At 46.4% G+C, this 26,752-nt stretch overlaps 5 protein-coding genes across 13 annotated transcripts; 4 read left to right on the forward strand and 1 right to left on the reverse strand.

The window, feature by feature from the left end:
• The first annotated feature begins 558 nt into the window (after positions 1 to 558).
• Positions 559 to 8,966, forward strand: Tinf2 (TERF1 interacting nuclear factor 2). 3 transcript variants are annotated; one of them, XM_042686395.1, is made up of 9 exons: positions 559 to 1,022; positions 1,163 to 1,267; positions 1,382 to 1,483; positions 1,565 to 1,672; positions 1,759 to 1,855; positions 2,720 to 3,167; positions 3,256 to 3,323; positions 3,428 to 3,519; positions 8,231 to 8,966. In XM_042686395.1, the coding sequence occupies exons 1-9, from the start codon at positions 831 to 833 to the stop codon at positions 8,246 to 8,248; spliced, it is 1,230 nt and encodes a 409-aa protein (XP_042542329.1). In that variant the 5' UTR covers positions 559 to 830; the 3' UTR covers positions 8,249 to 8,966. The 3 variants fall into 3 exon arrangements, with proteins under 3 accessions (XP_042542329.1, XP_042542328.1, XP_042542330.1); XM_042686394.1 differs by lacking the exon at positions 8,231 to 8,966 and adding an exon at positions 6,142 to 6,229; XM_042686396.1 differs by lacking the exon at positions 8,231 to 8,966 and having other exon boundaries at positions 2,720 to 3,165.
• On the reverse strand, positions 4,354 to 12,903 carry Gmpr2 (guanosine monophosphate reductase 2). Of its 5 annotated transcripts, XM_042686398.1 has the most exons (11): positions 12,773 to 12,903; positions 12,312 to 12,430; positions 12,068 to 12,187; positions 7,883 to 7,966; positions 7,529 to 7,702; positions 6,565 to 6,646; positions 6,374 to 6,480; positions 6,184 to 6,226; positions 5,099 to 5,258; positions 4,709 to 4,915; positions 4,354 to 4,647 (listed from the first exon to the last, which is right to left on the reverse strand). In XM_042686398.1, exons 2-10 carry the CDS (start codon positions 12,396 to 12,398, stop codon positions 4,726 to 4,728), a joined length of 1,047 nt encoding a protein of 348 aa, XP_042542332.1. In that variant the 5' UTR covers positions 12,399 to 12,430; positions 12,773 to 12,903; the 3' UTR covers positions 4,354 to 4,647; positions 4,709 to 4,725. The 5 variants fall into 5 exon arrangements, with proteins under 5 accessions (XP_042542332.1, XP_042542331.1, XP_042542334.1 ...); XM_042686397.1 differs by having other exon boundaries at positions 4,354 to 4,915; XM_042686400.1 differs by having other exon boundaries at positions 4,354 to 4,915; positions 12,312 to 12,406; positions 12,769 to 12,903.
• A 350-nt stretch (positions 12,904 to 13,253) lies between these two features.
• Nedd8 (NEDD8 ubiquitin like modifier) lies at positions 13,254 to 16,578 on the forward strand. The gene is made up of 4 exons (XM_042686406.1): positions 13,254 to 13,371; positions 14,195 to 14,242; positions 14,404 to 14,486; positions 16,229 to 16,578. Exons 1-4 carry the CDS (start codon positions 13,354 to 13,356, stop codon positions 16,323 to 16,325), a joined length of 246 nt encoding a protein of 81 aa, XP_042542340.1. The 5' UTR covers positions 13,254 to 13,353; the 3' UTR covers positions 16,326 to 16,578.
• A 1,723-nt stretch (positions 16,579 to 18,301) lies between these two features.
• Mdp1 (magnesium dependent phosphatase 1) lies at positions 18,302 to 19,728 on the forward strand. 2 transcript variants are annotated; one of them, XM_042686405.1, is made up of 6 exons: positions 18,302 to 18,435; positions 18,539 to 18,599; positions 18,671 to 18,781; positions 19,108 to 19,215; positions 19,291 to 19,402; positions 19,519 to 19,591. In XM_042686405.1, exons 1-5 carry the CDS (start codon positions 18,399 to 18,401, stop codon positions 19,388 to 19,390), a joined length of 417 nt encoding a protein of 138 aa, XP_042542339.1. In that variant the 5' UTR covers positions 18,302 to 18,398; the 3' UTR covers positions 19,391 to 19,402; positions 19,519 to 19,591. The 2 variants fall into 2 exon arrangements, with proteins under 2 accessions (XP_042542339.1, XP_042542338.1); XM_042686404.1 differs by having other exon boundaries at positions 18,305 to 18,435; positions 19,291 to 19,376; positions 19,519 to 19,728.
• A 394-nt stretch (positions 19,729 to 20,122) lies between these two features.
• Chmp4a (charged multivesicular body protein 4A) lies at positions 20,123 to 26,292 on the forward strand. Of its 2 annotated transcripts, none has more exons than XM_042686402.1 (6): positions 20,123 to 20,227; positions 24,230 to 24,379; positions 24,466 to 24,643; positions 24,984 to 25,098; positions 25,500 to 25,632; positions 25,992 to 26,292. In XM_042686402.1, the coding sequence occupies exons 1-6, from the start codon at positions 20,197 to 20,199 to the stop codon at positions 26,048 to 26,050; spliced, it is 666 nt and encodes a 221-aa protein (XP_042542336.1). In that variant the 5' UTR covers positions 20,123 to 20,196; the 3' UTR covers positions 26,051 to 26,292. The 2 variants fall into 2 exon arrangements, with proteins under 2 accessions (XP_042542336.1, XP_042542337.1); XM_042686403.1 differs by having other exon boundaries at positions 20,174 to 20,227; positions 24,233 to 24,379.
• Positions 26,293 to 26,752: the final 460 nt, after the last annotated feature.

Consider the following 26,752-nt stretch of genomic DNA (forward strand, 5'->3'; position numbering starts at 1 on the left):
AAAGTTTCAACTACGCAGAGAAGTGTAACAGAGAAAAGCACAGATCAATTACCTCTAATCCTAGAAAACGGCAGTGAACAATTCGCTTCTTTTCAAACTCTGAGGTTTTGTTTCCTGGCGTGTTTAATGAGTCGTCGGTGCTGAGGGGGAACCCAGGGCCTTAGGCACACTAGGCCGGCGCTCTCACCTGGCAGCGGCAACCCGGCCGCGCTCTTGTTTTTAGAAGGCGAGCACCACCTTCCGTCTTGTGGCTGTAACACCCAGAGGCGGCTTTAAGGAACCATGTTTGAGTAGGTTAAGACGACAGACAGGGGAGGTAGCACGATCCTCGCTTCACAAAGCCAGAAGACACGAAGAAGTGACTCGCCTTCTCTAAAAGGTCGGCGGAGCAAGGCAGAAGCTGACTGGGCCCGAAGCGCGGCTTCTAAGGCCGCAGCAGCCAAGCGCAGTACCCGGCAATAACCCCGTGCGCCAAGGCCTTGGACTGACGTCACAGCCCCAGACTTCCCCCATTGGTCCTCTCTTACCGTCTCTTTCCGGGGCAAGGGAAAGTGCCAACCGATCCGGAAGTGAGGTGCTCGGGGCGCCAACACCGCGGCGGGGTTGAAAGCGTAGCCATCTGTGGTGTCGGAGTCGACCGGCTCTTTCCTTCAAGTTCCACCCCAGGCAAGAAGTCTCCAGAATCCTGGTGGCCTACAGGACACAGGTCAGCCAGGTCGCTAAGTAGCCAGTGCCTACCAAAGACCGGAGCCACAACGGGCCGCCGGAAGCTTTTCTGTGAGAGGGGTCCGGAAGTAGGAGGCACGGCCCGGGGAAGGATCCCGCGGGCCATGGACCCGCCTCCCGGGGCCGGGCCGGCCTCCCTGCGCTTGGCAGCCGCCGCCAGCTGGCAAGTTGTACGCCGACGCTGTGTGGAGCATTTTCCGCGAGTCCTGGAGTTTCTGCACTCGCTTCGCGCTGCCGCTCCGGGCTTGGTTCTCTACCGGCATCATGAACGCCTGTGTCTGGGACTAAAGGCCAAGGTATTGGATGGAGCGAGTTAGGACCTGGAAAGGGGTGGGGTGCGAGGACCTGGGAATGGGACGACAGGTTGGGAGTAGGACTAGTTGGAAAAGGGTTGTTAGTCTCTTAAATTGGGGATTCTGAGCTCAGTACTATACAGATGGTGGTGGAGCTGATCCTGCAGGGCCGGCCTTGGGCTCACGTCCTGAACGTCCTGAATCACCACTTTGCACAGTCTGGACCTAGAGTGCGGGACCCTAAAGCTGTGAGTAAACCCTGAACAATCCCTAACCGCAGGTACCCTAACTGCACTAGTTACCCCTCCTCTCGACTGCTAGATCTTGATTCTGCCATCTCTTGCCATCCATATCCTCGACAGACAAAACAAGATCTGAGAAAGATTTCGGAGGCACAAGAAACTTTTTGCCAGCAGGTGAAACAGCTCTCAGAGGACTCCGTGGATTTGGCCGCCAACCTGCAGGTGAGACTGGCTAATTGGAAGCTGTTTTATGACTCAATTTTCCTTATTCCTCTTTTTGCATGCCTTTTTCTCCCTCTGCAGGAACTTGAACAAGAGTATGGAGAACCTTTTCTTGCTGCCATGGAAAAGCTGTTTTTCGAATACCTGTGTCAGCTAGAAAAAGCACTGCCTACATTGCAGGCAGAGAAGGTTTGCTGGGGCAGAGTACTTATGGTATTAAGTATGAGCAGTGGTATCCAGGACTGTGGTCTTCATACCTGTTTCCCTGCCCACAGCTCCAAGATGTGCTGAATTGGTTGCAGCCTGGAATTTCTGTGACCTCTTCTCTTACCCTGAGGCAGTATGGTATGGACATGGAGTGGCCACTTCCAGGTATATAAGGGATAACTAGGAATTTGGGAGGCAGGGTCTGACCTAACAACATTTCTGTGTGTGCGTGTGTGTGTACATGTGTACACGCACGCATGCCAGTAGAGCTTGAACTCAAGGCCTGGGTCTTGGCCCTGAGCTTTTTTGCTCAAGGATAGCACTCTACCACTTGAGCCACAGCTCCTATTTTTGATTTTTCATGGTTAATTGGAGATAAGAGTCTTAGGGACTTTCCTTCCCTGTGTTGGCCCCAGTGGTTTATACCTGTAATCCTAACTATTCAAGGCTGGCCTTAAGCAAAAGAGCTAAGCAAAGCCGGGCGCCGGTGGGTCATGCCTGTAATCCTAGCTGCTCAGGAGGCTGAGATCTGAGGATTGCAGTTCAAAGCCAGCCCAGGCAGGAAAGTCCGTAAGACTATTATCTCTAATAAAACCACTTGAAAACCAGAAGTGGCACTGTGGCTCAAGTGGTAGAGCGCTCACCTTGAGCTGAAGAGCTGAGAGACAGAGCCCAAGCCCAGAGTTCAAGCCCCATGACCGACAAAAACAAACAAACAAACAAAACGAAGCAACAGTGCCCAGACAAAGTTCAAGCCCCAGTACTAACACAAAACAAGTTAAGAGAGCTTGAGGCATATTTTTTGAGCCTTATTTTCCTGGGTGCTGGTTGCTCATACCTACAATTCTAGCTACTCAGAATTCTAAGCTAGGAGGATCGAGGTTCAAAGCCAGCCTGGGTAGACAAATCCAAGAGACTTTTTTCTCCAGTTAACTAGCAGAAAGTGGGAGGTAGAAGTATGGGGCTCAAGTGGCAGCAGATGAGCAGTTAAAAAAAAAAAAAAAAAAGTAGCCTCACTTTCTTTTTCAGAAAACTCTGACTTAGTGAAGCTGACAGAGTCTGTGAAACAGACTCCTCCTCCACATCCCAAAGGAGTCCTCTACAGTCCTCTGCCAAAAGCTAAGCCTAGCCCCCAAGGACCAGCCTCAAGAAAGCATCCAGAACTCTTATCAGGCCACCACTTCAATCTGGCCCCTCTAGGCCAGCGAAGAACCCACTCCCAATGGACATCTGCAAAGGGAGGGCACAAAGAGCGCCCCACGGTCATGTTGTTCCCCTTTAGGAATCTGAGCTCATCAACCCAGGTTACATCGAAGTCTGAAAGCAGAGAAGAACAAGGGATACACACTGGAAACACAGCAGATTCTGGGGGCACACGAGCAGCCTCCACTGGGAAGTCTAAGAATCCATCTCAGAGCCTAGGGGGAAAGGCTTTGGAGGAGAACTCATCAGACTTGTCTGCTGCAGAACAAAAGGCGTGAGTGGAAGAGTTGTTTTTCCCTCCCAGGAGCTCATTCTTTTACCTGTTTCCCCTTTACCCTATCGTTTTGTTGCTTCTACCTCAGGAATTTCTTGGATTGCTACATGGATCCCCTGAGACTGTCATTATCACCTCCTAGGGCCAAGAAACGAGGTAGGTGGACTAAACCAGGATTGGCTCCAACAGCCTTTTGTCTTGGGGACTTTTCAGGGCCTGAATTTACCTAGAGTAGTTTGATTCTGCTTTCTTTCCTGCAGTGTGCTCTCCATCTCTGTGCAGCTCAGTCATTACCATAGGGGATTTGGTTTTGGACTCTGATGAGGAAGGAAATAGTCAAAGAGAAGGAAAGGTGAGTAAGAAGGGAAAAAGGTGGGTTGAACAAGACAAATCCACTCCTCCAGGTTAGAGAGGGGTTCAGGGAGTGGTTTCTGATGATAGGCTCTCACTGCTCCCTTCTCTGCAGGAGTCTCTGGGAAGCTATCAGAAGACAAAGTCTGACACCTTGATCCCTACGTTCTGTGAATATCTTCCCATTTCTGGCCCCAATAGCCTGCTTGCTCCTTCCCATGACTGCATAGACAGCTCTAGCCTTCTATGATAGCACTGGAATGTCCTCTACACCTGCCCATCTGCCTCTGCAGTTCTGTAGGCAGCTTAGTGACTGAAATGGAAGCCCAGGCTTGAGTTGCCTGGCTTCATTGCTCACAACTGTAATTCTTGATATTTCAACTTATTATAATATTGTCTTGATGTAAAGGAGGGAAATTAAGTCTCCTATAGGTCAGCAGTCATTCCTTATAACAGAACTGGCCCCTCTAGAGCTGGAAGAAGCCCTTTGCCTTTCTACTTCCTTTGGAAAGTGTTACTCATTTCTGCCTAGGATGGTTACTGGGCTTGAAAATATGGAAATTATCCTTGCACTATTCTGAAAATAGCCTAATGCCAGAATATGCTGTGTAAATTCTCTCACTGCCACGTTACTTGGGGTGGTGGTGTTACAATGGAATAATTCGTGTTAATAATACTCAAGTATCCATCCTCTGGGTCAGTGTGAATCCTTCCTTTGCCCACCCTGAAACAGCACCCAGATGCCAGCATTGTGCAGAAAGCCCTAGCATCTCTCTACAGCCAATGGGATCTCTTTTTTTACTGAGTTATTTCAAAAACATAAATACTTCTAAGCTTTTCAGATATTTGAAGATCTCATTTAATGAAAATGATTAAGAAGACATGATTACAAAAGCCTGCCTTTTCCAGACCAAGGCCATGTTAAAGCATTTCTATATCAATTAGTATCTTTTTTTCTCTTAATAATCTTCAAGATGCTGAGTCTCTTGATTCCCATTTGATTGTCTTTATTTTCTGATTGTTTTCTTTCTTCCCAGTGGGTGTGTATGCAGAGAAATATAGCATTAATGCAGGAGCCTGCAGGAATTGAGCTGATAGGAACTAATAAAGTAATACACTACCATACTAGTTGGAATGGGTAACAAGCCCAACTTGGAGGGCCATGTGGTAGAGTGCTGCTGTCCTGAGAGAGCAGGACTGCTTGGCTCTAGTGTGTGTCACCGAAGATTGGATTCACCTGCTGGGTGACTCGGATGAAGGTCGTTCTCCGGCTCAACTCTTTAAGCTTAGCTGCTCCCACATAGGTACATGTAGACCGGATCCCTCCTAGGATGTCACGGATAGTATATTCTACGTCCCCTTTAAAGGGAACTTCCACTGTCTTTCCCTCTGAGGCCCTTTGGAATAGGAAAAAAATGTTATTACCTTCTCTTCTTTAAGCTTGTCCCAACTCTAGCATTTAGCCTCCCTCTGTCATTTTTTTTTCCTGAGCATTCTACTGTTCATTTCCTAGTACCCATGAAACCACATCTGCTAGATAGCTTTGCCAGAACCCTCAGCTGCCCAGCCTCCACACATACCTGTACTCAGCCACGCCACCGGCATACTTCTTCATGGCCATTTCAGAACTCATTCCATAGAAGAGCTTGTACTTCTTACCATCCCTCTCAATGAGCTCACCTCCTGACTCACTGTGTCCAGCCAGCATGCCACCCAGCATCACAAAGTCAGCACCTGCCCCTGCCAAAACCAAAGAGGTGAGAAAGATGTAGGTGGCCAAGGTGCCCACATGGCCACCCATAAAAGCAATTCATGCCAAATCTTCAGTGCTGACAACTTGAACATCTTCTCAGTTCTGTGTGCCCAGCTGACCCACGATGCACACAGGCCTGCTTTGCCTTGGTTTCTACTTCCCAGTGTGTGTGTTTTCTTCAGTATCAGGGCTTGAACTCAGGACCTTGTGCTTTCTTGCTCTGTAAGAGCTATGCTTCTAGCCCTGCTTTTTTGTTGGTTTATCTTAGAGACAGAATCTTAGAGGCTTTTCTGCCAGGGCTGGGTTTGAACCTCAATCCTGTAGGTCACAAGTCTCCTGAATAGCTAGGGTTACAGGCATGATCCACTGGCTGGCTTGTCAAGATTTTGAAAAGCCTCTGGAGCTCTGTGACCAAGCTACTGTTTCCCTTTTCCTGCCAGTGTTATCCTTTGGTCATACTATTTTACTGCTCCCAGCAGTGTGATTTTTACCTGACCCAAGAGCAGAGGTCTCCCACTTAATGTAAGGATCACTTGGGAAACTAAGGAAAGGGGGGAAAAATATTTGCAGCCCTGTCCCTTGGAGGCTGGTTTTGTAGGCCCGCTGTGGGGCTCAGGAATCTACATTGCCCAACAGTCTAGGGGATAGTGTAGATGGCCCTTGCTCACACTTGGAAAATTAAAATCAGTCTCTCCAAGTTTCCTCTTCTGGCTTGCCCCAGGTGATACCATACGCATTGGGAGACTAGTTCATATTAGTGATACCATACGCATTGGGAGACTAGTTCATATTAGGAAAGAATCTCAGTGGCTTCTTGAGCTTCTCTGGCCTGATCCTAGACACTCAGAGGTAACTCATCCTTTTCTACAGGATTCAGCTTCTGGGTCCTCCTAACCTCTTTACAAACCTTACCAAAAGCCTTGGCCACATCCCCAGGGCAGCTGCAGCCTCCATCCTACAAAGTAAGGAGCACTGTGAAGACACAACACGGACTTCCCAAACCCTCTCAGTGACTTCCCACCAACCCACCTCAAAGTGGACGAAGCCACATCAGAAAGCTCCTGTTTGGCAGACTCATATCCTGCCAGCCCTTGAGACTTACTGAAATGATGTGGCCTTTGAGGCCATGTGCAGCGTCCGCACATTCCATCACTGCACTGAGCTGTGGATACCCTACTCCCGTTTTCTTCCGGGTTGTACACACAGAACCTGTGGGTACAACGGTGGAAGTGAAGTGTTCCATGGATGCTTGCCACTGATGGGATAGCCAGTGGTCCTGATGAACCAACTTACCTGGTCCAATTCCCACTTTGATGATGTCAGCCCCAGAGAGGATTAGCTCTTCCACCATCTCTCCTGTTACCACATTCCCTGCCTGAGAGACAGCAAAATAGAGCATCCTTAGGATCAAGAATGGAGAGGAGTTTTCATGCTCATTATAGCATACCTAGACTATATTACCTGCTAGTGTTATTTCAAGCATACTGTGGTGCCTTCTACTAGGCCCTCGGAGGGCTTCTATACTAGCTATTTAAAAGGATACCATTTCCCACTCATTCCCACAGTCCTTTGAAAGGTAAGGTGAAAAATGGCCAGTGTCACTGTTTAACTAGGGTAAAGCTGAGGTCCAGGACACAATTTATAGCCTCAGGCAACAAAGCAGATCATCAGGAAGACAGGAGGTGGTTTGGAGGAGCATTCAGGGAAGCAAAGAAAACTTTAAAACCAAGCTCAGATCTGACTTAGCCAGGGGGTTCCAATATAGCCAGTCCTAAAGCTCTATGGCTGGCTTTAGAGAAAGGGAGAAGACGGAAATATAGGCTAAACACCTGCTCTGCCCAGATGCACTTGTTCTTGAGGGGCAGCACAAACATCCTTTTCAAATTAATAAGGACTTATTTCCTTAAGCTTCTTTAAAAATAAAACATCTCCTGTAATACTTCGGGTTTTGTTTTCATGTGACACTTTTTATATGACTAGAACAGTTCCATTTCTGTGTGCAGATGTGATTTGTAACACAAGTATGTACAATGCATAAATGTTTGATCATAGTTTTATGAGTGATGTCAGGGACTCTGGATTTGTAGGGTCAGAGACAATGAACTTATTTGCAGCTTAGAACCATGAGTGATCACCCAGTTACATCATGTGGACTAGGAATATCAGTACAATAGAGGAGAAATGAGCTGATACGACAAAATGGAGAGTCAACAAGGAGCGAGAAAGGAATGTAAAAACTACAGGCTAACAAACATACCATGATGGTGTGTTGGGGGAAGTGCTTCCGTACGTCCTTTACAAATTCAACAAAATGTTCAGAATAGCCATTTGCTACATCCAAGCAAATATATTTCACCTGGGGAATAGCTTCTAGGATCTGTTCCAGCTGCTCAAAATCAGAAGAGCCTGTGCCTGAGCTGGCAGCCAGATACTGTGGGAGAAACAGGACTATTGACATGAGAGCATTAGATCAACCTGTAGTTAACCAAAGATCTAATAAGCAGTCAGCAAGCATTAAAGATGAGGGTTGATCTCCAGTAAACCCCCCCCCTCTGAAAAAAGTTTCCTAGAAAACTCAGATAAGAAAGGATCGGGGCAGATCCAGTAATACCTCAAGGCAGTCAGGATTCTTGCTAGCAAAGTCTTGCCACTGATCAAGGCTGTAGTGCTTATGGACAGCAGTGAAGAGGGAAAACTGGGGAGAAGAAAAAAAAAAACATAAAAAAAGAAACCCCTACTAGGTTCCTTTCTTGAAAGAGACCTTTATACTATTCTAATAAAGAAAATGACTGGGATTTGAAAGGAAACCAACTTTTAAGAAGTTCATGGTTGAGCAGAGATTTGAGTTGAACCATTACTCTCCCTACAAATCCCAGCACAGCTTTTTTACCAAAAGCTAGTACTGGTCAAATATTCCTACTCAGGTACTCTGTTAACAGGATTGTATTTTTCCTGCCAGCACATATCTACAAGGTGATAAGGACATGCTGTTGGTAAAGTGGAGATAGTGGGACAAGTAGTGGCCAACCATGAAGAGAATATGGAGTCAGTGATTCACTTAATCCTCCCTCTTAAGGTAACAAAGTATTAATATGTTTCTGGTCTTTTCTGGCTCATTTGTAAGCAGTAATTCAGTCTGCTTAGATTCCCACAAAAGATAAGTAGCCAAAGAGCTATCACATCCTTGCTCCATTCTCACTGGATGAAAGAACAAGTGTTCATGTTGGGTGATAGATATATGTCAAAAGCATATGAAAATATTTTGCATACATAATTTTTACAAGTTTTTTGTATGCAAATGTATCCAAAAGTACAAAATTTCATTCAACCAAGCTGAAAGATAATGATGACTTGGCAGGCTCATAATCCAACTGCACAACTTGCAAGCAATATTACAATACTTGAAAAAGGTATTTAAAAGCCACTCTGAATGTTTATGTTATTCTAAGGTGCAAACATGCAAATATGAGATAGCAGTTGGCTGAGACAACACAAATCTTTTGGCTGACAAAAAACCCAGTCACGTATCTGTAGCAACTAGACACTCAGTTTATCATTAACACTGTAGCTAAAACTGGTACTAAATTCTGCTTTCTTAATAACATTCTACTGTGAAGATGTTGATAAAGGAAGTTGCTCTAGGACGTCAACAGAACTGGGAGATACACAGGTATAATGTGTCATGATAAACATCTAGTACAAACCAAGCCTTAAAAAATCATTTATGAGCCGGGCACTAGTGGATCATGCCTGTAATCCTAGCTACTCAGGAGGCTGCGATCTGAGGATCACCGTTCAAAGCCAGCCTGGGCAGGAAAGTTCGAGACTCTTATCTCCAATTAACCACCAGAAAACCGGAAGTGGCACTGGGCTCAAGTGGTAGAGCATTCGCCTTGAGCTGTAGAGCTCAAGGACAGTGCCCAGGCCCAAAGTTCAAGCCCCACAACTGAGCAAAAAACAAAAACAAAAACACCAACAACTCATTTGTGGGGCTAGGAATATGGCTTATTGGTAGAGTGATTGCTAGCATGCATGAAGCCCTGGGTTCAATTCCTCAGTTCTACATACACAAAAAACCGGAAGTGGTGCTGTGGTTGAAGTGGTAGAGTGCTTGAGCAAAAAGCTTGGGAACAGTGCTCAGGCCCTAAATTCAAGCCCCAGGACTGGCAAAAAAAAAAAAAAAAAAAAAACCATTGTGTCAGGTGCCAGTGGCTCATGCCTGTGACCCTAGCTACTGAGGAGGCTAAGGATTTGAGGATCACAGTTCAAAGCCAGCTTGGGCAGAAAAGTCCCCATGAGATTCTTATCTCCAGTAAACTATTCAAAAAAGCTGGAAGTAGCAATGTGGCTCAAGTGCTAGAGCCCAGCCTTCAGCACAAAGAGGCTCAGGGATAGCACCCAGGCCCTGAGTTCAAGCCCCATGACTGACCAAAAAACATAAAAATACTCCAGGCCTGGTTGCTATCCCTGAGCTTTTTCCACTCAAGGCTGTCACTCTACCACTTGAGCCACAGTTCCACTTACAGCTTTTTGTTGGATAACTGGAGATAAGAATCTCAAACTTGGGGCTGGGAAGGTGGCTCAGTGGTAGAGCACTTGCCTTGCATGCATGAGGCCCTGGGTTCAATTCCTCAGCACCACATAAGAAAAAAGAAAAAAGCCGGAAGTGGCACTGAGGCTCAAGTGGTAGAGCACTAGCCTTGAGCTGAAGAGCTGAGGGACAGAGCCCAGGCCCAGAGTTCAGGCCCCACGACTGGACCGCCCACCCCCCCAAAAAAAAAAGAATCTCAAACTTTCCTGCCTAAGCTGGCTTTGAACCACAATCCTCAAATTTCAGCCTCTTGAGTAGCTAGGACTGCAGTGTGAGCTACCAGTGCCCAGCTAAAAATCTGATGTCTTTAGCATTCATCCAAATTATAGCAAGTCAGTCCCTAATACAGCTCATGTAATATAGCCATGTCTACTAACCTAATAGATTAACTATTCTTCAAGTCTACTGGTCAGGGTAGACTGACAATGGGCAAAAGGATTCCTAAGCAGTTAGTAAAGAGGAATAGGAATAAAGTAATAAAACTGTGTAACTATCAGCCTCAGAGAAATGGTGACAAACATTCCACAAAGACACAACAATCAAAATTAGGTAGGGAGATTAAGTCCATAAGGTAAACAAAGCTACAAATAACAACAGAATTCAACTAATGCTTCACAGATTAACCAGCAGAGTGTGTATATTGTCAAAAGTGCCCACGTAACTATCTACCTTCTCAGCTACAAGCATAGAGGCAGGTAATATTACTGACAGGAGCAGTGTCTTCCATTTTCAAAGTGAACAACCTGTATGTAAGAAAAACATATTCCATTGGGGCCATGTCCCAGAAACTATCAGCAACCTAGGACTTAAAGAAGAGGAAGATTTTTTTCAAAAGAATAGCAGGCATTTGTATGTCCCTCCCCCATGGTATAACCCCTGCTTTCACTATATATGATGTTGGTATATGTGGAGGGGAAGGGAAAAAACAAATTGTTAAAACAGGGGTACAGGAGGACCCATTGCAACAATGAGATGTACAAGTCGTTATGTCGAAAAATGAACTTTACAACTTTGGTGGGGGGGGGGCGGAGGAGGGGGAAGGATACGAAGGGAAGGGGAAACAAAGCAGGAGGTTACAATGCTTGATAAGAAATGTGCTCATTATCTTACCCATGTAATTGTAACCCCTCTGTACAGTATTTTCACAATAAAAATATATTTTAAAAAAGAAGAAGAAAGAAAGAATAGCAGGCATGCTGGGCCCTGGTGGCTTACATCTGTAATCCAAGCTACTCAGGAGGCTGAAATCTGAGGATGGAGATTCCAAGCAAGCTCAAGCAGAAAAGTCCTTGAGACACTTATTTCCAATTAACCTCTCAAAAACCGGAAGTGGCACTGTGGCTCAAAATGGTAGAGTGCTATCTTTGAGCAAAACAAGCTCGAGAACAGTGCCCAGGCCCTAAATTCAAGCCCTACGACCAAAAAAAAACAAAACAAAACAACAACAACAAAAGAATAGCAGGCATAAAAATGAGTAAGCTGCTTCTCTAGGAAATGCTAGTTAGGAATTGAGAGCTCAAACTGGATTTAGTTTCTAGACCAAAACAGTGAATGCTTACTGCTGCACACATGATGTGACTGAGGGATAAATATAGTTGGGAAAGGATAGCCTAAGAAATGGGAAAAGTTGGTGAGGTGTATAAATTAGGGGAAATAAAAGTTCTGTTCATATATCAGAAAAATGGGACAAAAAGTAACTTTGAATCTCATTAATTCAGATGGCCCTTTTTCTTTTTCTGTGTGTAGGGGCTGTTCTGGAGTCTGAATTCAGTGTCTCAAACTTGTTAAGCAAGCACTCTACCTGCTGAGCCACACCTCTAGCCCTGTTTTGCTTTAGCTTTTTTTTTTTTATAGAGTCTAGCATTTTTGCCCAGGGCCAGAGTGCAATCCTCCAACCTATGTCTCCTAGTAGCTAAGATGACAGACTAGCCCCAGCATGCCCAGCTTGTCTGTTGAGATGGGCTCTTGCTAACATTTTTGCCAAGGCTGCCCTCACACTCCCCATTCCAAACTACCACATATATGGAATTACAGGCATCACACCCCACCGTCAGATGGCCCTTTGAACAGATAGGGTAAAAGGGGCCTTAGTACCAGAGAAATGGTACATCCAAGAATTCTAACTGCTAACTGTCAGAGAGCTAATGCCTCTGAAACCAGTTAGCCTAATCTAACATTAGGTAAGTAGCATACAAGAAATCCCACCTTAGAGAGAGCCTTTGCCATCTCAAAGGTGCCCACAGTATCCATATTGGCAGCAATAACGGGTACACCAGTGTACGTCTGCTTTGAGTTCCGAAATGAAAAGGATCTTGTGAGATCCACCTGCAAATAGAAACAGGAAACTGATCGTTTCATTCATCACATGAGAACAGAACAAAGCAGCTTTTTTTGGTCCTGGCCCACCAGGTGCTTGTGCAAAAGAGAGCAAGAAGAGAAGCAGGCTCACCTCACTTCGAGATTTAAGGGTGCTTCGTTTTGGCCTCAACAGGACATCCTTGAAGTCTAGCTTCACATCATTGTCGATATGAGGCATGGCAGGGTCTAAAGAAACCACGGATCTAAGGACTGGAAGACAAAAAGTGAGAAAGAACCAAATCCCAAATCCATCCCCCTAGGACCTCAACATCCTGATGATGCACGGAAGGGTCTATCGCTCCTCGCTTAAGTTATGGAAGTTTGTTATACAGGTCAAACTCGTGGTTGGGACCGTCCTGTGGAGATTTCTCTCGATTCCTTTTAAACTGATTAAAGAGAACTGGGAAAGAGTTGTGGGTGATTCTGACGGTGCATTGCTTATCCCACTATTCTTTCTTCCCATATCCCAGCAAAAAGTAATTTGGAGTAAGGACTGACTGTGAGAGAAGGAACCCGGAGGTCTCGATCAGCTTCCGGCCTAGGGATACTTACTTCCTGTAGGCTCGGCCGAGGTGGCAGTTGACCAAAGGTACCTTTGCTTAGCAACTAGTGTCCTACAGCCTTGCTAAACCTAGCGGGCAACGCCAACAGGTTCCGCTAATTGCCGGCTAAAACCAACCGGAATTTCGCCTTCTGCAGGACCACGTTGTGGTCTTCTGGGAAACAGAGTTCACTTACTGAGATTTGTCGTTGAATCCCAGCGGCGGCGAACTACAACTCCCAAGATGCCAGAGGCGGAATGCCGCCGAGCATGACGGGAAAAACATCCCCCTCTCCGCCCCACTTGCTTTCCACTAACTTTGGCTCGTTAGGAAACGGTCAAAAATCTTAGACACATCATCGCTGCTGTGACTAAAGTGGCTGTCTCTTTCTTGTCTACAACACCACTAAAAGGAAACCCAGGAGTCATCTCTGAATCTTTCGGGAACCCGATGGGAAGACGGGAGGGTGGAACCAGAGAGTGACCCGGAAGTAGAAGTGACTCTTGTGGGCGGAGTGCTGGGAAGGGGCAGCGGCCACCGCAGCGGGAGAAGCAGCAATTTATCCACTTGCAGCCCCAGCCTGGGAAGAAGATGCTAATTAAAGTAAAGGTGGGAGCATTTCCAAGCTTGCTAAGACTCAGTGGTACTGAGAAACCCTCTGCGCCTTAGGAGAGAAAGCGGGGAAAGAAAACCATGCCTTTCCCGAGCCTGGATGTCGCTGACACCCTCCGGACGCCGCGCGAGGCGTGATGGGAAATAGGGGGACCCTGGAGAGCTTTTGAGAGCTGGGAGCTAGCTCCACCAGAGCGTTCCGGGGTCGTTTATCTTCCCTGCCTTCTTGCCTGGACTGCCTTACCCCACGACGGGACTGCTTTTGTCCGGAGTCTCAGTATTTGAACCTCTGTAGGGGCTGGGGGCGTAACTCTGTGGTGGAGCACTTGTCTACCATGCACAAGGCCTTGGGTTTCTACCCTAGCATCTCAGAAGGGTAACTGGGGGCCTTTCAAGAGGGGATATTCCTTGGGGCTGGGAAGGTGGCTCAGTGGTAGAGCGCTTGCCTTGAGCTGAAGAGCTGAGGGACAGCGCCCAGGCCCAGAGTTCAGGCCCCACGACCGGACCCCCCTCCCCCTCCCCCCCCCCAAAAAAAAAGAGGGGATATTCCTGCTGATTATGAGAGTTGACAGCTAGAAGGAGATGACTTGTGAAATTCGGAGAATTAGGTGTTTTGCGGAATTTTGCCCTATCAGAATGTTGACAGTTTAAAGTGGTTTGGTGAAAAGTATTGTCAAAGCCTTCTGATTCTCCACAGCAGTGTTGCTGAGAATGTGCCTCTCTCACAAGACAGCAGGTCCCTACAGACAAAAATAGGATGTTTTACCTAGAAAAAATGTATTTTGCACTGTAGGATTTATGAAACATTTGCCTATTTCAGACGCTGACTGGAAAGGAGATTGAGATTGACATTGAACCCACAGACAAGGTGATGTATACCCCCAATTTCTTCCTGTACATTTTCTTGCTTAGTACCCTTACTAGGTATGGTTATGAACTTAGTCCTTTTGTTCTCATGTTGACTGCACAGTCTTTGCTCTTTCCATTGCTATGATTCTAAGCAACCTCTGACTGTTTGTCCCTTTAAAGGTGGAGCGAATCAAGGAGCGTGTGGAAGAAAAAGAGGGAATCCCCCCACAACAGCAGCGACTGATCTACAGTGGCAAACAGATGTGAGTTTAGAAGGAGAATGAGGACATAGCAATCTTAGTGAAGATGAGGTTGGAGATGGATCAGACTTGCCTCTTTTGTGTGTTTGCCATGGACTCTGGCAATTTAGTGAGCCATAGAATCTTCTCAGAATAAGATTTTTTCAAGAATGGAATAAAATACATAGAATCACAAAGCAAACAAGTTATGCTGAAATACAGTTATGAAACATTAAAACAAAATAGTGGTATATGAATTTGAGTGCTTTTTAAAACTAATGCATTAAACATGATCTATTGATGGACTCATAACTGCCAAACTTTTAAAGTATTTTGAAGATACCTGTAAACAGCTGTAATATGAACGAAAATATCTAGTTTTTATTGTTAAGTTATTGATAGTGTTAAAACTGGAGAATTTTGCCATGTTCAAAATTGAAAGAAATATTACATTGAGAGATTTGGGGGTTTTATGTTTTGGTTTTTTAAGATGGAGTATTTTTTCATCCAAGACCTTCCAGAGAGATGTATGAAACCCTGATTAAGAATGTCTGTTTTGGGATGGGAAGGTGGCTCAATGGTAGAGTGCTTGCCTTGCATGCATGAGGCCCTGGGTTCGATTCCTCAGCACCACATAAGCAAAAAGAAAAAAGCTGGAAGTGGTGCTGTGGCTCAAGTGGTAGAGTGCTAGCCCTGAGCTGAAGAGCTGAGGGACAGCACCCAGGCCCACAGTTCAGGCCCCATGACCGGACCAAAAAAAAAGAATGTCTGTTTAGGCTGGGAATATGGCTTAGTGGTAGAATGCTTGCCTAGCATGCATGAAGCCCTGGGTTCAATTCCTCAGTACCACATAAACAGAAAAAGCCAGAAGTGGCACTGTGGCTTAAGTGGTAGAGAACTAACCTTGAGCAAAAGAAGCTCAGGGACAATGCTCAGGCCCTGAGTTCCAGCCCCAGGTCTGGCAAAAAAAAAAAAAAAAGTCCTGTCAAGCACTGGTGGCTCATGCCTATAATCCTAGCTACTCAGGAAGCTGAGATCTGAGGATCAAGGTTCGAAGCCAGCCCAGGCTGAAAAGTTATCATGAAACTCTTATCTCCAATTAACCACCAGAAAACTGCAAGTGGTGCTGTGGCTCCAAGTGGTAGGGTGCTAGCCATGAGCAAAGGATCTCAGGAAGAGTGCCCAGGCTCTGAGTTCAAGCCCCATGACTGACAAAAAAAAAAAGAGAAAGAAACAAAGAATGTCTATTCTAGAAGTACCGGTGTGGCTCAGGTGGTAGAGTGCTACTCTTGAGTACAAAAGCTCAGAGACAGCACCCAGGCTCTGAATTCAAACCCCAGCACTCGCACCAAAAAGGAAAAAAAGAAGCATGAGTAGAACAGAGCAGTACTTTAGTATGGTCTTTGTAGGACTGAGGGCATGGTTTAAGTGGTAAAGCACTTGTCAAGCAAGAATATCTGTTCTAAGCCAGGCTCTGGTGGCTCACACCTTGTAATCCTAGCTCCTCAGGAGGCTGAGACCTAAGGATTATGGTTCAAAGCCAGTCTGAGTAGGAAAGTCCTTACGACTTTTCTCTAATTAACTATTCCCCCCACCCACCCAAAAAAGAGTCCAGAAATAGAGCTGTGGCTCATGTGGTAGAATGCTAGCCTTAAGCACAAAAGCTCAGGGATAGTACCAGGTCTTGAGTTCAAGACCCAGGATGGGCACCGGGGAAAAAAAAAGTCTTTTCTAGATTTCTAATGCTTTTTTCTCCCCCCCTGTAGGAATGATGAGAAGACAGCTGCTGATTACAAGATTTTAGGTGGCTCAGTCCTCCACCTGGTGTTAGCTCTGAGAGGAGGTGTTGGTCATGGACAATGACGGGCCTTCCCACCATTACACCTCCTTACCCTGTCATTGGTAATGAGGTATCACTCTCTGGGACACCAGAGCCCCCTCCCCTTGATGCCCAGTCTTGTGTGTCTACTGATGGGAGAAAGTGAGGACCCCAGGATGCAGTATTTCTGGCTCAAAGGGCCTTTGCTGGCTATTGGATTTAGCTTGTCATCCTGTGTGCTTCCCTCTAATGGTTGTGCCCCTGGTTGTCAATAAAATATTTCCTGGCCTCTTGGAATCGTTCTTCTATCTCCAGATTAAATCAAAATAATTCATACTAACCAGCCACATCAGGCTAAAGGGTGGGAAAATGGGAGGACTGGTGCTGTTACAGAGATTCTCAGATTCCAGGAAAGCCTAACTATTCTCAGTTCTGTGCTGAAGCCAATTCTTGAAAGCTTAAAAGAGCTAGGTACTAACCAAGCGCCAGTTACACCTGTAATCCTAGCTACTCAGGAGGCTGAGATCTGAGGATCACGGTTCAAAGCCAGCCGGAGCAGAAAAGTATGAGACTCATCTCCAATAAGCCACTAGAAAACTGTAAGTGGCGCTATGGCTCAAGCAATAGAGTGCTCACCTTGAGCTGAAGAGCACAGGGACAGCGCCCAAGCTGAGTTCAAACCCCACAACCAACAAAAGAGCAAGGCACTGCCATTCTTCCCAACTGCATAATATGTAATCTCATGTTGATAACTGGAAATCAGCCATGCTAAGAATGTTTTAAGAAATTCACAAACACTATAATCCTTTATACATATGCCATCATAGTACTGATGTGTATGGTATAAATCAGAATAAATCCTCTCCAACTATGACTGCTGGGCATCTGGGCCTGATTGGAGAAACCTCAGGAATTTGTAAGCACGTTGTCTTTTATTTATCCTTGTCCTAGCAGGGTAATATATGTAGACTGGGCTGCAGTTTTTTTTATTTATTTATTTTTTTGGGGGGGTCCCGTTGTGGGGCCTGAACTCTGGGCCTGGGCGCTGTCCCTCAGCTCTTCAGCTCAAGGCTAGCACTCTACCTCTTGAGCCACAGCGCCACTTTCCGGCTTTTTTTTCTTTTTGCTTATGTGGTCCTGAGGAATCGAACCCAGGGCCTCAGGCATGCAAGGCAAGCGCTCTACCACTGAGCCAACTTCCCAGCCCCAGTTTTTTTTAATTTTTATTTATTACCATACTGGAGCTTAAATTTGGGACTCTTGCTCTCAGCTTTATCTGCTAATGGTGGCCTTTTATCCCCTGAACCCAGTCTCTACTTCTGGCTTTTTGCTGGCTAGAGATAAGTCCTTTTCCTACCTTGACTAGCTTTGAACCACCATTCTCAAATCTCAGCTCCTGAGTAGTTAAGATTATAGGAGTAAACCACCAGCATCCAGCTTAGATACTACATTTTTAATGGCTGTAATAATGCTGAAGGCTCTAGGTTCTACACCATAAGAGGCTGATAGAGGCTGGGAAGGTAGCTCAGTGGTAGAGCGCTTGCCTTGCATGCATGAGGCCCTGGGTTCGATTCCTCAGCACCACATAAGCAAAAAGAAAAAAGCCGGAAGTGGCGCTGTGGCTCAAGTGGTAGAGTGCTAACCTTGAGCTGAAAAGCTGAGGGACAGCGCCCAGGCCCAGAGTTCAGGCCCCACGACCACCCTTCCCCTGCCCCCCAAAAAAAGAGGCTGATAGAGGGAGAAAAGCTGTATTGAGGAGTGAAAAATTGATTGGATCATCTACATCTCAAGCTAAAATGAGACCAGTTCTAGAAGAAGCCAGGCTTTTCTGGGCTTCTGTAATGGAAACTGGCAAGCTGGTGTTGTGGAGAAGGGTTGATGCTTGTGGCCAGTGCTTTGGAGCGCCTGTCGTGTTGCACGTCAGACGCGTAGGTTATCTTGATGCAGGCCTTTCCCCAGTGCAACAGCAGATGGCGCCCCGTGTAATTGCCTGGAGCCCGGAGTGGCGACGCTCTAGGCGCCTGGTCTCTGGTGGCAAGCCGGCAACCACTGTGGCGTGGCCGGGCTCTCAGGCTCAGGAGAAAGCTCCAGCTCCGCGCGGCACGTGGGGGCCGGTCATGTCGCGGCTCCCGAAGCTCGCCGTCTTTGATCTGGGTGAGGAATGGGTATGGGGAATTTCACGGGGCGTTCTTTTCCACTCCTAATGGCAACTGAGTCCCTGGGACACAAGACTGGAACTTCCTCCTTCCTCTCGCAGATTACACGCTCTGGCCCTTCTGGGTTGACACGCACGTGGACCCCCCGTTCCACAAAAGCAGGTGAGCCAATAGGGAGGCCTAGGGCCAGAAGGGACCCTGCTGGAGCTGAATGGTCTCTTGCTCCTCTCCAGTGATGGAACTGTACGAGACAGGCGAGGCCAGAACATCCGATTGTACCCGGAGGTAACCGAAGTCCTGGACCAGTTGCAGGGTCTTGGGGTGCCCGTCGCGGCCGCCTCGCGGTAAGAACGATTGACAGCAATCCAGCTAATACTAAAGAACATGTGCCTGACATTTTTCATGTAACCTCTTGGGTACAAAAGTTTAGGAAGTGCAGCTGCAAATACTTGAATGTTTTTCCTAATTGTCCCCATTCTTGTGCCTTTTCGTTACTAAATATTGCCTCTATTGAGGCTGAGGCTACGGAGTTGAATAAAGGTTGAGGATGCCTATCCATCCTGGAAAAACAGCAAATTGATCCCTTTCCCATCCACCCCCCAGTTACATAACTGTGTTTATAGTCTTGGCCCTTAGTTGCCCTAATTCCCTTTCTTACACCTTTTTGCAGGACAGGTGAGATACAAGGGGCCAACCAGCTACTGGAGCTCTTTAACCTTACCAGATACTTCGTGCAGCGTGAAATCTATCCAGGCAGCAAGGTCACACACTTTGAGAGGTAGGCAGAGATAAAAGTGGGGGGCTGGGCAAACCAAGACACTAGCTGGGCTGTTTCATGTCCTGTCTTGCTCAGGTTACAGCAGAAGACTGGAGTTCCTTTCTCCCAGATGATCTTCTTTGATGATGAGAAGCGGAATATTGTAGATGTCAGCCAACTTGGTACTGAGTGGTGAGGGTAGTCATTGGAGAATGAGAAGGGTTCTTAGGAGGGCTTAGTCCTGTGCTTTGATACACCCAAAAGGAGAGGGCAATCACGAGAAGCCCTGGAAACCTGACAAAATGTGATTTCTTTTTCTTCTAGGTGTCACCTGCATTCATATCCAGAATGGAATGAGTCTTCAAACCCTAACTCAAGGGTTAGAGATGTTTGCAAAGGCTCAGGTGGGGCCTTGAGTTTCAGCCCTGTGGATGAAGCCTCATTTGAGGCCTAAAACTGAAGGAAAATCAAGGAAGCATTTTCAGGTGCACTTGTAATTTATTAAAGTGGATCTGTGAGTGAGATGGAATTTTATCCAGAGTGGATTGTTTCTCTTTCTCTCGTGTGTGAACTGGGGTGCCCAGACCCAAGTGGGAGACATTAAACTACTATATAAACTTGTGGCCTCCACAAGATGTGATTTCCTCATGTTAGAATCGATCTACCCTGTAAAGGACATGAAAAACTATGCCACTGCGCTATATAATGGGCTGCCATCACGTTGCACATATCTTTTCCAGGAACAATTACTGTTTGGGTGTTGGGTACTGCCTTTTTAAGCAGCAATGAAGCGGTTGCTTTAAGAAATGCTCCTAAGATTGCGCTAATAGCAGATCACGTGACAGAGCCGAGCTCTTATTTGCGCTTCTTGATGATGTTACCTAGGTATCCTAAGGAGGGATTGGTCGAGACTTGTCTCTAAGTGATGAGATCCACCCTCTTGGGAGCAAAGCGGAAGTGTGGAGCACGCCGTGGGGCCGAGGCGGGAGAGGCGAGGTTGCGATGAGTGGACTCAGCCGACTCTTCGGGAGGGGTGAGCCTGGGCAAAACTGCGCTTCTGAGCGGGGACGGGGAGATCGCAGTAGTCAGCAAGGAAGAGAGACCCAGGCCACAGGCTGCCTTGAAAGCCCTGGCCCATGGCGGAGCCTTGCACATCGTCAGCGCCTTGAGGCCCGCTTGGGCTGGGCGCCTTGCCCCGACCTGCCTGGAACCCGAGGTCCGAGGGGGGCTTGCCAGGGCACCGTGCGGCATCCGTGCTCGTTCCCACTGCACAGGCTTGGGGGTCTAGTTACCAGGAGACCTCACCCAGTCCTTTTCCAAAACATGGGTGCTTGCATTTACTTTGTGGTTGGCAAGAGGGATCTAAAGTGAAGAAAGAATCTTCTTAATGCCCTTTTTGGTGGGGGAAGGAAAGCAAAAGCAGGAAAATTAGGACAGCACATAAGTAGACTCTGGCTATATTATGGTGTGCCAGAGGCTTAGTAGTTTGCGGGTGGAGCAATGAATGAGCAACTCCAGGAAGCAGTTACAGCCTTCAAAAAACAAACTACAGTGTATTTGTGGAAAATAGGAGTTGTGGCTGAAAGGAGATTGGGGAGGGGGGGGGGCGGGAGTGGGGGAATATTACCAAGAGGGAGAGAAAAATGAGATAACGTAAAGGGGCTTTTATGACTCCCCCAAAGTGTTAGGTTTTATGCTATAAGCAATGGAAAGTATGAAGGGTTTTTAAGTAAGTAAAAGTCCTCAGATTTCGTGTTGTAAAGTGGCAGGTCTGGGTGCCAGCAGCTCATGCTTGTAATTGTAGCTACTCAAGAGGGCTGAGATTTGAGGATGGTGATTGAAAGTCAGCATAGATAGGAAAGTTCATGAGAATCTTATCTCCAATTGACCACCAAAAAAGAAAAGAAAAAGCCAAGTGGTAGAGCACTGTCGGGCCACCTTTGAACAAAAAACTGAGGGAGAGCACCTAGGCCCTGATTTCAAGCCCCAGCACTGCCCCCCCCCAAAAAAAACAAAAAACAAAAAAAAAAGGGGGGGGACAATTAGAAGTGTAGAAATTGTGGCTGGATGTGTGTTTCAGGGGTAGAATTCAGACCTGGAGTTAAAACCCCAGGACGCTAAAAACAGTACAGAAAGACCAGGACTGTGGCTTAATGGCAGAATGCTTGCCTAGCATGCATGAAGCCCTGGGTTGGATTCCTCAGTACACATAAAAAAGCTGGAAGTGGTGCTGTGGCTCAAGTGGTAGAGTGCTAGCCTTAAGCAAAAGAAGCTCAAGAATAGTGCCCAGACCCTGAGTTCAAGCCCCAGAACTGGCAGAAAATAACAACTAAAAAAAAAACAGCATATAAGATGGCCTGACAGCCGGGTGCCAGTGGCTCACTCCTGTAATCCTAACCACTCAGAAGGCTGAGATCTGAGGATCATGGTTCAAAGCCAGCCTGGGCAGGAAAGTCCGAGAGACTCTTATCTCCAATTAATCACCAGAAAACCAGAAGTGGTGCTGTGGTTCAAATGGTAGAGTGCTAGCCTTGAGCTGAAGAGCTCAGGGACAGTGCCCAGGACCTGAGTTTAAGCCTGACTACCAAAAAAAAAAAAGGCCTGTCCTGGGATTGGGGAGGGCAGGAGCATCATTGGTAGGAGGAGGGACTAACAATAGAGTGAATGGAGATAAATATGGTGGAAGTAGTTTGAAGTTGTGAAACCAATTGAAATTGTGGACTTTTGTTGTTTCCATACTGGGATTGAACTTCATGCCTGGCAGTCTTGCCTGGCTTTTTCACTCAAGGCTAGCTCTCTACCATTTGCCCCATAGCTTCACTTCTGGCCTTTTGGTGGTTAATTGGAGTCTCATAGATTTATCTGCCCAGGTTGTCTTTAAGCTGCAATCCTCAGATCTCAGCATCCCAAGTAGCTAGGATTACAGGTGTGAGCCAACAGCACCAGGCTAGGATTGTTTAAAGAAGAGTTGGGGAGAGTAACCTTGTTGGAAGGAGTTGATAGGGATACATTGTTTACATAAATCCCTATTTACATTGTTACACATATGTTACAATGGAACTTTTTAACTACAACTAAATACATGCTAATAAGGTCCTCTTAAAAAAAATGGCCTACCATGGTGGTACACATCCAGCACTTCCAGGGTGAGGCAGGAGGATCGTGAATTTAAGGCCAGCCTGAACTACATATCAAAATTCCTGGAAAAAAAGGAAAAAAGAAAGAAACTGAAGCCTCTTTTTTCTTTTACACTTTGTACTTTATTAGTTTGATCATGTGGAGTAAGGACCTCTGGCATCTTTTAGGACACAAACTGTAAAATGTTTTGGAAATGACTTGAAAGGCAGCTTTGATAGGAAAAATAATACTAGCTGTGGAACGGGCTGGAGGCATAGCTCCAGTGATGGAGCATTTGCCTAGCAAGTGTGAGGCCTTAAGTTCATTCCCCAATACTGAAAGGAAAAAAGACAAAACTTTATGCCAAGCACTGGTGGCTCATGCCTGTAATCGCAACAACTCAGAAGGCTGAGATTTAGGGATCAAAGCCAGCCCAGGCAACAAAATATGTGAAACTCTTACCAGAAGTGGAGCTGTGGCTTAAAGTGATAGAGCATTAGCCTTGAGGAAAGCTCAGTGACAGCACCCAGGCTCTGAGGTCAAGCCCCATGACTACCCTCCCCCCCCCCCCAAAAAAAAAATATTGGCTGTAGGAAGTCAGATTGCTAATCAGGGCTTCATGCTTAAAGGCAGGTGTTCTACTCCTTGAATCACACTTATAGCCCATTTTCCTCCTGTTATTTTGGTGATAGGGTCTAGCTTTTTGCTCTGGCCAGCCTTGAGTTTGATCCTCCTGTACATGCTTTCCACCATAACTGGTGTACACCTCCATGCTTTTTTTGGGGGGTGGGGGACCTGGTCATGGGCCTGAACTCTGGGCCTGGGCGCTGTCCCTCAGCTCTTCAGCTCAAGACTAGTGCTCTACCACTTGAGCCACAGCGCCACTTGCGGCTTTTTTTTTCTGCTTATGTGGTGCTAAGGAATTGAACCCAGGGCCTCATGCATGCAAGGCAAGCGCTCTACCACTAAGCCACCTTCCCAGCCCTCCATGGTTTTTTTCTGTTGAGCTTGGGTCTCATCAACTTTGTGCCTAGGTAAGAAAATGTTATCCTCCCAATCTTGGCCTTTCTTAGATCTAAAATGGCAGTAACTACTGTGCCCAGGTCTTGGTTGAGGAAGGGGTCTCATGAATTTTTCACCTAGGCTGGCCTCAAACTGCCACTCATGCTATCTCTGCCTCCTAATTAGCTAAGATTATAGGCTTGACCAATTGGTACCTGGCTTGCCACATTTTTATTATGGCTTAACTTTTACTAGTTATAATTTTATTTTATTTTTTGTGCCAGTCCTAGGCTCAGGGCTTGGTTGTTGTCACTGACCTTCATTTTGCTCAAGACTAGGACTGTACTACTTGAGCCACAGCTTCACTTCCAGCTTTTTTTTTGGTGGGTTAATTGGTGATAAGAGTCTCATGGGCTGGGGCACCAGTGGCTTGTGCCTATAATCCTAGCTACTCAGGAGGCTGAGATTTGAGGATCACTGTTCAAAGCCAGCCCAGGCAGGAAAATCCATGAGACTCTTCTTCAGTTAGCCACCAGAAAACCAAAAGTGGCACTGTGGCTCAAAGATGTAGAGTTCAGGGACAGCATCCAGGCCTAGAGTTCAAGGCCAACAACAACAAAGTCTCATGGACTTTATGCCCCTAGGCTGGCTTGGAACCACAATCTTCCCGAGTAACAAGGATTACAGGCATGAGCCACTGGCGCCAGGCACTAGTTCTGATTTTAGAAAAAAAAAAAGTAAACATCTTTGTGTTTGTTGTCATGTTTAGAGAGTAAAATTGTACATTAATTGTAGAATATCATTTGCTGATTAGCAGTAGCATAGTTCAGGTACCTGGCTGGTACTGTACGCTCGGTGATTGATGGTGATATTTCACCTTTCATACAATATGGGCCTGCTCCACTGCAATCTTCAGGGAAGAAGGAGAAGGAGCCAACCCCAGAAGAAGCAATACAGAAACTGAAGGAGACTGAGAAGATACTGATCAAGAAGCAGGAGTTTCTGGAGCAGAAGATTCAACAGGAGCTACAAACAGCCAAGAAGCATGGAACCAAGAATAAGAGAGGTAAAAAGGGAAAGGCGCTGCTGAGGAGGGCCCAGGTGGGAAGCAGGTACTTCTGACTCTGATGTTTAGGGTATGGGCTGGGTCAGCTGCCCTGCAGGCTTTGCGGAGAAAGAAGAGATTGGAACAGCAGCTGGCACAAACTGATGGGACATTATCCACCCTGGAGTTTCAGCGTGAGGCTATTGAGAATGCCACCACCAATGCAGAAGTGCTCCGTACCATGGAACTTGCTGCTCGAGGCATGAAGAAAGCCTACCAGGACATGTGGGTATGGGGGGAAGGGAGAAGGAGACTCAAACACTAAGAAGGGTGCCTTGCTGCCGAATTTATAACACCCCTTGCATGCCTCTTTCTTCCTGAAAAAAAAGTCCTTTTTTCCAGCTCAGGCATTCTTGGGAGAAAAAATGGTCACTCTTTCTTCAAGAGTCTTTAGGGAAGGAAGTACAACCTGTCCTTTCCAGTGTGGCTCCTTACTATTTCTTAGCTCAGACTTGCCTCTACATTTCCCATCCATGGGCTTAAAGACCACATGGGCTTCATTCCTGGGATGAAAGTCTAAAAAGGGGTTGCCACCAGATTTCTTGGCTCTGTATTTTGTTCTCAGGGACATTGACAAGGTAGATGAACTGATGGCTGACATCACAGAACAACAAGAAGTGGCTCAACAGATCTCAGATGCCATTTCTCGACCCCTGGGCTTTGGAGATGATGTGGATGAGGTGATTGGGTACAAGGGGCCAGGGAATGTCGGAGAAAACATGGGGCTGCTTTCTCCAGAAGTAAGCCGTTAGGGCTGGGAAGATGGCTCAGTGGTAGAGTGCATGCCTTGCAAGCATGAGGCCCTGGGTTCGATTCCTCAGCACCACATAAACAGAAAAAGCCGGAAGTGGCACTGTGGCTCCAGTGGTAGAGCGCTAGCCTTGAGCTGAAGAGCTGAGGGATAGCGCCCAGACCCAGAGTTCAGGCCTCATGACTAGCAAAAAAAAAACAAAAAAAAAAAACAAAAAAAAAAACAGAAGTAAGCCGTTAGAAAAAAATGGGAAGGAACTTCAAAAGGTCTGTTTGGGAGAAGTGCAAACTTCCTTTCTTTGTTGAGAACTGGCTTGTTGTCCAATACCAGGATGAATTGTTGGAAGAGCTAGAGGAGCTGGAACAGGAGGAATTAGCGCGGGAGTTGTTAAACGTGGACAAGGAGGAAGAACCCTCAATCAAGCTGCCCAGTGTACCTTCTACACACCTGCCTGCAGGGCCAGGTACCAAGGGCCGTTTGTTGTCTTGAGGGTGGGACAGATCATTCTTCAGCAGAGAGGGTTGCTGTTGCAGTTGCACAGTTGGTGCATAATGGCATCTGGCTAAAAGGGAGTAGGAATTAAAACCCAGAATTCAGCCTGTGCTTTACTTGATAAGCTACGTACCCTTCTTTGGGGTTGCAGGTACGAGCAAGAGGCCTCTTTCTAATTTGGACAAAGGTGCTATGGGAATGAGCAGCAGCCCCACAGTCAGAAGGCCCACACTTAGGTTCAGGCTCTGGGTGTCAAGAGTAGGGGATGGCTGAAAGTTGGCTGAGGCTTTAACATTCTCTTTCTTTCTTTGGTTATCCTTGCCCCCAAAGCTTCCAAAGTGGATGAAGATGAAGCAGCACTAAAACAGTTGGCTGAATGGGTATCCTAAGGAGTCTGGGCTTGTCTTCCTACTGCTGCCTTCATCGGTCTCTTTTCCTTAAGTGCCAAATGCTGAACTAAAGGAGCATAGCTTTTTGGGGAGGTCATGCTGAAGTGGTGGTATGTTCCTGTGTCAGAAAGGGGCCCATTGCTTCTCCCATCCCTAGCTGAAGTTTCTTGCTGCAAAAGGAATCCTGGCTCCCTTCTCTTTAATAGCAGATACAATTGTTCCCAATAAAATTGGGTGATGGATCCTCAATGTCTTTACTGTTGTATATACATTTGAGATTTCCCCTGGTTTTTACAGCCTTGTTTCAGGTAGTGGACAATAAGAGTAATGAAAGGAAGTTGAAACAAAACAAACGGGCATTTCCCATATCTTAATCTATGTTCTAGACATTTTTTTGTGCCCCAGTACTGGTATGTGCATGCAGACATCCATACACACAAACACGCACAAATATTTACTAGACCTAGTGAACAATATTAAGGATAGAAACATGTTAGGAGTATAGGAATCCAAATATTCAATTGTGAAGGAACAATGCTGCCACTTTGGACTATAGACAGGCTGAGCCATAGTTGAAGTTAACCAACTAAGGCCTTTGCGTCACTCACTGCTTGAACATTTAGACAATGAAAAGATATAAAACAACCATGATACTAAAGCTTCCCCAAACCAGGTTTTAATCTGAGCACCCCTCCCTGCAAG

This window comes from Dipodomys spectabilis, unplaced genomic scaffold (genome assembly GCF_019054845.1).
Source record: "Dipodomys spectabilis isolate Male_0828 unplaced genomic scaffold, ASM1905484v1 ptg000097l, whole genome shotgun sequence".
NCBI classification, from domain to species: Eukaryota; Metazoa; Chordata; class Mammalia; order Rodentia; family Heteromyidae; genus Dipodomys; species Dipodomys spectabilis.